The sequence below is a fragment of the Fringilla coelebs genome, assembly GCF_963513975.1.
Source record: "Fringilla coelebs genome assembly, chromosome: 4".
NCBI classification, from domain to species: domain Eukaryota; kingdom Metazoa; phylum Chordata; class Aves; order Passeriformes; family Fringillidae; genus Fringilla; species Fringilla coelebs.
In genome coordinates this window covers 61,951,603-61,961,218 of record NC_140032.1, presented here as the reverse complement: position 1 = coordinate 61,961,218, position 9,616 = coordinate 61,951,603, and the positions used below count along the sequence as shown (strand labels likewise).

Sequence of the window (9,616 nt, the reverse complement as noted above, 5' to 3'; positions counted from 1 at the left end):
CAACTCAAACAAAAGCACAGAGCAAATCAAACCAAATGTAAAACAAAACAGTGAAATGTTGTCCAACATCTGCAAAAATTTCTTTACTGTACTTGTGACCAATGTTGAATAAGCAGATCAAGGCTCCCTTTACTCATTGAAGAGAACCTAGAAATTATCTTACTCTTTTTTCAAATATGCTTTCCAGAAGGCCAACATTAGTGACTGTGTTTCCCATGTAAACCAATCCTTCTAAAAGCAGATACAAACCCTTAACTTACAGAAAGACAACACAGTTTTTCATCTAATTAAGTTACCAGTAAAGCTTTATGGAACCTTGCTAAATATCCTTCCACAAAACCTGGTAGCAAACCTGTAGCTGATGATTACAAGGAGGATCAAACAATTAAGAGGATAATGTTATGTAATATATGTTGGTATTCACAGCCCAAAGCTGCAAAGTGTTCAGTTCCTCAGGCTATTTTAAAAAGCATTTTTGTGGAGTCAGTAGAAAGGACAACTTTTGCACTCCTGCTGAATCTGGCACAGGACAGAGTGCTGGCTATGTATCTATATGTTGGCTATATATCTGTATGTAGCTATATGAAGGCAGGCCTCTTCAGGGATAAAAAAGAAATTAGGACTTCCTGAGGCTTGCTTATTGTAGCCTTTCTAGAGAGATGGCATTTTTTCATTCCAACTGTACACTCACAGGTTACATCATCTGATGAGGTCCCATTCTCACTCAGACCTAAGGCAAAACCAAGACATACACAATACGTAAGGACACAAATGAGTTAGAACAATGCAAGCCAAATATTTGCTCATTTTGTATAAATTGATTTAGTTAGAAAAACCAAAATCTCAGAAGTACTCAAATTCTGCATTTAACAGAAGACCCCCATTGTAAATTTGCTCAAGAATATGCACTAGGCTATGAGAGCTTTTTGAGGTTACTCTGAAAGAGTAATAAGAAATGCAGAGAATTTGGTGTAAAGCAACATTACATGAAAAAAACCCAAACCTCCTAAGAGTCTGTTATTTCTGCAAAGAAATAATGGAAAAGAATGAAGATTTGATGTAAAAGGTCTCAAGAGTTAGCAATGCAAGGAAATACACTTAAGCCACTTGTGTTCCTTTCTGTACTTGTGTTCCTTTCTGTCTTTTTCATTGTGGCAATAATTAGTCAAAGGAGCAAACAGTACAGTTTAAATAGGAAAGTCATCTCAGCAATACTTACAATGCCTTCCTCTGTGAGTGAAGAAAAGGATACATTTCTATTGTAGTGGTGAACAGTGAAGGCTCTGTCATCAGTCAGCTTATGCAGGCGCCTCTGCTGCCTGGAACGACGCCAGAAGGGAAGTCAGAGACTTGTTGGTTTGCACTGTGTGCCATAGGAAAAACAGGATGTAAAACAGAGTTTTAGAAATAAAATGTCTGAATATGTTTGTCATTAGCAACAATGACTGAGAGTCTGAGTGCAGAGCAATAAAATCCTCTCCTCTCAGTTTGTAACTTTACCTGTATATGTATTCAGGTAAACTATTAATGATACATTTTATCCTAGGGAGGTTGTTTTATTTCAAGCAAAAATTTCTCTTTCAGTGAAACTGAATAAATTGATTCCTTTTGCCAGTGACATCAGCCACTTTTAGAAACTCTAACTAGAACTTAGGATACAAGTATAGATAGCTGCATTTGTAAACTGAAACTTGTTGCTATAAATTTAATATAATGACAATATCATGAATGCCTCCTCTGATTTAACTAAATGCCTTAGAAAATAGTCTGTGGCACTGCCTGGGGTTGTTGTAACCCAACTGCAGGACCTGTCAGATCAACACTCCCACCCAACTTGATGTCATAATATGCATAGGTGCCTTCCCTGGGACACATTCTGTGTTATAAAAGAATCTGATTGTTGGGGATACTTCCTAAGTCCCTAAAGTTTTACATTTAAAGTGCACAAAAAATTTAATTTATAATATATTATGCAATGCAAGACAGGTGAGGTAAGGAATTTATAAAGGCAGTAGGTAAATCATGTGATATATTAAGCTTCTGGTTTCTTGGTTGATTTCTCATACATGAATACTTTGGGCTGTGGACCTTTGTTCTGTGATATATTTGGTTTGGGCATTTTTGTATTTGTTTGGGGTTTTTGAGTGTGTGTGCGTTTTTTGGTGTTTGTTTAAAAGTAGGGGTGCACTGGATAGTTAGAATTCTGGAGTTGCCTTCTTTGCACTGGAAAACAGAGGAAGGGTTAGTAATGCAAGCCTTTTTAAGGGAACACAGGATGATCTAGGCATTCTCTCTGTACAATTTGCACCCAGCAGTATCAATCCAAACCTTTTGGTCCCTGGACCGTTCAAAACTAACCTCATAACACACAGCACTCTGCAGACTAGAAATGTCATCTGCTCTCTGCTGATAACCCCTCTGCAATGCCAACAGTGGAAGCTCGGAACAACAGCTTTCTCAATAGGGAAACCAAAAAAACCTCTCATAGAGGTTGATTTCTGAAAAGGTGTTCATTCTGGTGCTCATGCTCAGAGTTCAGAATCAAAAGAAAGTACTACAGTGAGAAACCGCAACCAGGCAAAGTAGAATGAACCCCAACGGTACACATACCAAAAAGGAAACAGGAGGTAAACCAGCAGCTCTTGAAATTACTACTGTTTTAGCTACAACAGCACAGGAGCCAATATGTCTGGTTTCCATTCTGTCCTGTAATTTAACATCAAGGATTTTCCCCTTTTGCTCATTTTGGGACAGTTTTGACAATAATCTCCAACTGTAACGCAGCAAGAAAAGTGGAATTTCTGGAGCAGAGGGGTGCATTTCCTCAAGATCAGCCCACAATATTTCTTCCCCCCTCTCACAGTATAAAAACACAGCATGTCCTTCACCAGGTCTCCATCCACTTGTACACACCTGGAGAATCCGGCCATAGTTTTTTCCCCTGTTGATGCAAGTGCTGGACATTGTCTCATTAGAAAGAATTAGAAAAACCTGTTGATTGCCAGGATTACCAGTGAAGCAAGCAAGATCGAAACAGTGCAAGGATCTGGCATTTAAAAACAGCAATCAAGGAAACTTTCCAACAAGGTCCTGAAGCCCAGCCACCAACTGAGACGACTGCTTGCAAGAAAAAAGGAGGACTGTTGTGTTGAAAATGCCCTTAGTAGAGATGCTTAAGTAAACTAGCTAATGGAACTGGAAACAGGTTCATTTTCCAGTACAGATGGATAGCAAGACTCTAATTGCAGTACATTTTCAGACCTTGAAAAGCATTCAGTCTAATCTGAATTTATCTGATTGTAACGTTAAAAAAAGTAATTGACACAATAATAGTGTGGAGGCAGCCAGAAGATGATGTTAGAAACATACGCTTTCTGAAATGTATTTAAAAATACAGTAGAGGGCTCACTTCCAAATGCCTTTATCTTCCTGAGTGTCTGCACAGCACTGAATTATTTATTTACAACTAGATATATTACTGCAATATGAATGTATTTCACTGCAACATATGGTTCAAACTACATAGTACTACAAGTTATGCAGTGCAGTCACTTCAGCGAAGCCACCAAAATTAGCTCAGGTCATGAATGTTTTCCATTCCTTTGCTGTGGCTCATAGTCAGTGCTGTGGCATTAAAGTGAGGATTCTGTGCAGCGTGTTCTGCAAGGGTTATTCCCTCCAGAGAGCCAGGAAAAGAACAATGACACAGGAGAGTTGTTCTGGAGCTACTGAGCCATTAGGTGAGAGTAACTCTGTGAAGTTACTGAGGTTCTTGTGTGATGTGATCTCAGCGCTGTGAGACCCAGAGGCACGGAGCTAAACCACAAGTTTCTTCCTCTGGACGCTGCTGTGGAAAAGGCTTCTGACGTGCCCGACTGAAAGCAGCTGGGCCAGACGTACACGGCACCCGACTGCGCCAGGGAAAACTCGCTGCACTCCGTCTGGGAGGCTCCTTTCGCCCAGAGCTACACATGAAAGCACCTGGGAGTTGACAGCAGCCACACACACTGTTTCCTCGGACCTTCCTCAGGCTTTGCCAACCTACCAAAATCTGAAAGGGTTCCACACCAGGGAACAAATGCCTGTTCTTAATCTCTTCTGAACACTACGCAGAGCGACCAACCATTGAGGAGCGCTGCTCTGAACACTGGCGGCGGACGAGCACAGAACGAACGGATCACAGACGTGATGTTACTCGCCGCTCAACGGGACGCGCCGGCCGAGGGCCGCGGTAGCCCGTGAGGGGGCACAGCCGTCACGCGCGCCCCCGCCCCGCGCCGGGGGAAGGGGCCACGGCGCTCCCGCCCCTCCGCGCGCCCGCCCCGCCCCGCGCGCGGCGCAGGCGCGTTGGCAGCGTAGAGCGGGACGGGCCGTGCCGGGCCGTGCCGGGCCGGGGCAGAGCCCGCGGGAAGCGGCGGCAGCGGGGCAGGTGCGGGGCAGGAGCGGGACAGCCTCGGCGGGCGGGAGGGAGGGGGCGCGGGGCCGACCCAGGTTGGGAGTGCATGGCGGGATGTGCGGGCGGGGCCGGGCGGCTGCCGGCCGGGTCCTGCGGGGACGCCCCTCTGCAGTGCTGCCAACCCCCGGCCGGCGCTCCCCGGGCCGCGGGTGCTGCTGGTACCACACCTGCCCCGCTCCGCAGTTCGAGGCGGCGATGGGAGCGGGAGGGGTGCGGGGATGCGAGGGCCCGAGGCGAACATCCCCGTCTCGCAGGCCCGTGCACTGGCCAGGGGTGGCGGGGGGACAATGCAGAGCCATTCCGCTCCGGCCTTCAGGAATAGCCAGTTCTAGAATAACTCATTCCAGAGTGATCACGGCTGAGAAGGCGGCGATTACATCACTGAAACGGCGGTATTTCATGCTTTGCAGTAATCTAGATCAGTTATTTTTGTAAACAGAGGCATAGTTACTCAACGAACCATAGGTACGTACAGCATGAGGCCTAGAAAAAAATAATTTAAGAATGGTGAAAAAGGTTGCTCTGCCTTAGGGTAAAGCACTGACCCTTCAGAATTAGAAAAATAAATCTAAAATTCAAATATAACTGAAGTTCCAATAATTGCTGCCTCCATTTTTTTTTCTTTAAGCAGAGTATCACTCAAGAAAACGCTCTTCAAAAGTGGAAAGAGCCCCTACCACAATGATGAACGCCGATATGGATGGTATAAATTCTTAATGTTCTCGTTCTTCATTGTTATTCTATTTAGTATAATTTCTAACTGTAACACAGGTTGCACTAAAACTCTCATGCTTTATTACAGCTGTTGAGGCTGAGAATCAGGTGGAATTGGAAGAGAAAACACGGCTTATTAATCAAGTTTTGGAACTGCAGCACACACTTGAAGGTTAGCAGCTTGACATATCAGATTTTTTTACAAGTACGCAGTAATAAGCAAAAGAGAACCTGACTGCTCTGCCCTTAGTTGTAGTGTCCAGAAGTATGTCACTTAAAGCAGTTGAAGGTACAAAACCAAGGTCTTGGAAATAGTTTTTTTTCTTGCTCTATATGCAATATTAGATTTGCTCAACCTTGATAATACACAGCAAGTAGAATGGGTGATACAGCTAATATGTCTGTGCTTATTAGAAGACACACATCTGAGGCTGCTCATCACTGAGCTCTTATTTCCAAGTAATTTAGTTTGCAAAAGCTTAATTCAAAAATTCAAGAAAGTAATAAACTTACAGACTAGCATTCAGTTTAACAAGTTGGTCAAAATACTGTGCTACAAAATAATATAGGAAAAATGGCCTTTAGGTAAAACATGACTAGGAGAAGGTTTAGTAATGTAATACCCTCTGGTAATGTCTTCTGGATTAAAGGTGTGACTAGTCTGATGAAGGCCCATAGAACATATTCATTATTGTATGCAATAGTGTCTAATATTTTTCTTGTAATATCACCTTCACAGATCTCTCAGCTCGAGTAGATGCTGTTAAGGAAGAAAACTTGAAACTGAAATCAGAAAACCAAGTTCTTGGACAGTATATAGAAAATCTGATGTCAGCATCTAGTGTTTTCCAAACAACTGACACAAAAAGCAAAAGGAAGTAAGGGTTGACTCACAGATAATGTCATTGTATTGCTGCTGGGTTTGGTTTTGTTTTGTTTTAACTGGCATAGGCTACATAAGCTAAAATACTTTTAGTTTGTGGCTTACTGGATTCTCAAAGATTATAGACTTTGATAATAAATGGAATTAAGAGCATTATCATGAACAGGAGACAGAAGATTGTGTATTAAGATTGAGCAATGTGCAAATGTAGTGTAGATAATTACAAAATTTTTGTATTTGTTTTAAAAATGACCATATCTTGTTAAAAAGAAGATTAGTTTGTCAGGTTAAACAAAGGTCTCTTGGTACTCTGAGGTCTTAAGGTAGATTTCTTGACTATATTGTGTTACAATATTGTGTTGAAACCCCATTTGATAAAAATATTCAGAGTTTATTGCATCACTTTTTTGCACCTGAGATGTGTTTACTGCGTAGTACTGTTCATAGTTCTGCAAAACAAAACAAAAATCTGTAAACCAGTTAAGCATTTCTGTGAAGTAGGAACAGTATGACATTGTTTGCAGGGCTTGCTTACAGAAAAACACCTCAGATGTTTTTGGGAAGGGGGAAGGTAAGAGGAGCAACAAGGGTAAGCAACTTATCAGGGAAATACCCAACTGATGCAGTATCTGATGTGATATGTACGCTTGAAACCATTGTTACTTTCCCATTTCCCTGAAGAATGCCCAGGCACATCATCACAATGTATGATCTTCCTGAAGTTCTTCTGTTGTGTGATGAAAAATTAAGTAAAAACCTGAGTGATAAACTTTGCAAGAAGAGGTCAGCAATGCTCCTGATGCTTGTGAACAGTGAGGAGCTGAGAACAAGACTTTTCCTTCCTGCCTTTCACTTTCCTCTTGCAGTGCCAAAGTTGTCTTTGCTTCAGGCCTCAGAGCAGCTGTTTTCCTGCCTCCCAGCCTACACTTGCAAAGTGCTTCTTGAGGCACTGCATAGAAACATCTAAAGCAGAAGGATGCAGTGGAATAAAGGTGGATTTTGCCTCTCAAAACTGTGCTGCTCTGGGCAATGCCTGGTGTCAAGATGCTGGTTTTTCCTGCCTTGGATGTTAGGTTTTGTAAGGGAGTTCAGCCCAGATGACAGATCTGAGCACTTCCCAGAGAAGCAGCATGTCCAGAATAATCAGTATTAAGGGAAAGCAGAAGCTGAAATACAAACAAGTTTGTAAAATTTAGCAGTACTTAGTTGCACCTGTTTCATCTTGCCCTACAGCAGCACTGCAGGCTTACTTATGGATGTTGGCTCGGACTGAGTTGTTGCTTCAGTAATGAAGCCATTTTGCTTGACCTTTTAAAAGGAAAGCACTAGTTCAAGGATCTCTTTCAAGCATGGTGTGAATGAGTCAGTGTAATAGAATAATAAATCCCTCTCACATCCCAAGTTTCTTAGCTAGGTACTGCTGTGTGTCAAGTAGAAGTTGACATTGTGAGGTTCCCCCCTCCCAAAGGTGAGGTTGCCCATTTCTCCCTATTTAAAATGCGTGTACAGTGCTCACCAGAGTCAAAAGACTCTAAATAAAGTCAAAAGACTGCAAACAAAGCACTAATAGTACAGTCTTGAGGGCTGGTTACAAGTCTGGGTCAAGAAATCCAGTGAATAGAAGTGGATGATACCATTTGTGTCACGGGGTCCTCATCAACACCTAAAATTACTTCTAATCTTCTATGGACTACTTTCTCACATTACTGGAACTCTCAATTAATCCAAGAATTGCTAGCAGGTAGAGTAGATCACATGGCTAGTCCAGAGTTTAAGCATTAAAGGAAGAAAAATCACAGCAAGCACTTGACTTCTGAAGATTGCATTGCATTACAGCCATCGTAGCTTTAAAGCCATGTCACTGCCATCTCCATCTGCACTGTAGATCACCTGGTAACACAGCATGCGCTTGTTAGACTTCAGCAATTCCCAATATAAGGTAATTTTAAAATCATGGTTTTGTATTGTAGATTGGATAGTGGTATTTTATCCATCAGTGTGTTTACAGCAGTTATTTCATCTCCATGCCATTTTACATCCCACTACTGTGGCCTTCATTTAACTTATGAATATTTTAAAGATGTTGTATTTCTGACTTTACACCAAATAAAAACTTTTCATTTGTCTCAATTAGTTTGATTTAACATTTGTAAACCCTAAAACTTCTCATAAATATCTGTAGTCAAAAGGTGAAAAAGCAGTAGGGTTAGTAATCTTAAAGGTTTTGACATAGCTGAATTGTCTGAAAAAACAGATGTAATTGATATTAAACCTGAGTTAATGAATCTAGTTTTAATAAAGCTTCAGTTCCTCACTCACTTGCTATTTTCAGCCATCAATCTTAAATTTGTCTACTTTTCTGTTCTTGTTAAAGCAAAAGGATTTGTAGACTGCATCTACTGTTGTAAAAAAGTTCAAACTTGCACTTCTCCATAGCAGTGGGAGACTGCTAAGCCAAGTTAGAAACATTTCTTTTTCCTACACTTTTAGTGGGCTTTACATTAGACAGAATCCAGAATTATTACTTCATCGTGCCTTCATGCACGTAGATGCCAACTGAAGAGTAGCTTCAACTGTAACTAAATAAAAGGGCCTCAGTACTTGGCCTTCCCTGCATATAAAGTGTTCAAAAGTCTGGCATCTGGCATCCTCACTAAGAGCTGTTGTACCAAGCTACAACATAGTCAGAGGGAGTGCAGGCTGCAGAGGTCTTAGAGAGTTCCAAAGATGACTGACAGTTTTAATAGCAAGACATGCTGGAACTGAAAATCATGATTTTGTTAATTTTAAAGATCTTTCAAGCAACCATGATAGCAAGATGAACCATGTTTCCTGAAATACCTGTTCAGATAAAAATGGATAGTGCACAGGAAGTGTGTGAATCTCATGGTTGCATTGTATCAATGAACACGGGTTGCCCTTTTGCCTGGCTTTCTATCTCTAGAGCCTTAAATCCTCAACATCTCTGGTATTTCTGCTCTAATTACCAGCATAAATCTAGATCCAAGTAAGTTGATGTGCAGAAGGATGTATGCTATCTCTAGATTCTAGGTGATCAAAGCTGATGGGGCATCAATCAAGACTTTATGGGAACTTTAAATTCAAAATGCTGAGGGAAGATGAGCATCCCCCATGGGGTGACCAATCCCTGGAGTAACTAAATCACATCAAAGAAATGATAGTAACTATCACATATCAGAGAAAAAAAACCCCTCCAAAACCCCCAAGCAAACAAACCAACCAGACCCCCAGGACACCCAAGTGCTGTAGCAATTCCAGAGGACTTCTATCAGACTCAGACATAATTCATTTAAAAGGTGAGCTCTGACAGCTCACAGTAACTGCTGTCAGCAGGATACTACACTGGTAAAAGCTTCTATCTATTGCTGAGGAGTAATCTGGAGTCTTTACTTCACCTTTTGCACAGAGGCCCTAAATAAAGAGCTGGGAACGTGCAAAAGGACACCAAAAACCCCAAATTAAACAAAAACCTAGAGACATTTCCACGTAATTCACACCAAATAGAAGTCAAATATAAATAACTTTTGAACACTTCAAAACAA

The 9,616-nt window shown here is 41.6% G+C and overlaps 1 protein-coding gene across 2 annotated transcripts; it reads left to right on the top strand.

Annotated features, from left to right (window-relative positions):
• Positions 1 to 3,700: 3,700 nt before the first annotated feature.
• On the top strand, positions 3,701 to 8,179 carry SCOC (short coiled-coil protein). Of its 2 annotated transcripts, none has more exons than XM_084204763.1 (4): positions 3,701 to 4,429; positions 5,088 to 5,159; positions 5,259 to 5,342; positions 5,910 to 8,179. In XM_084204763.1, exons 2-4 carry the CDS (start codon positions 5,138 to 5,140, stop codon positions 6,050 to 6,052), a joined length of 249 nt encoding a protein of 82 aa, XP_084060889.1. In that variant the 5' UTR covers positions 3,701 to 4,429; positions 5,088 to 5,137; the 3' UTR covers positions 6,053 to 8,179. The 2 variants fall into 2 exon arrangements, with proteins under 2 accessions (XP_084060889.1, XP_084060890.1); XM_084204764.1 differs by having other exon boundaries at positions 4,352 to 4,429; positions 5,085 to 5,159.
• The last annotated feature ends 1,437 nt before the right edge of the window (positions 8,180 to 9,616 follow it).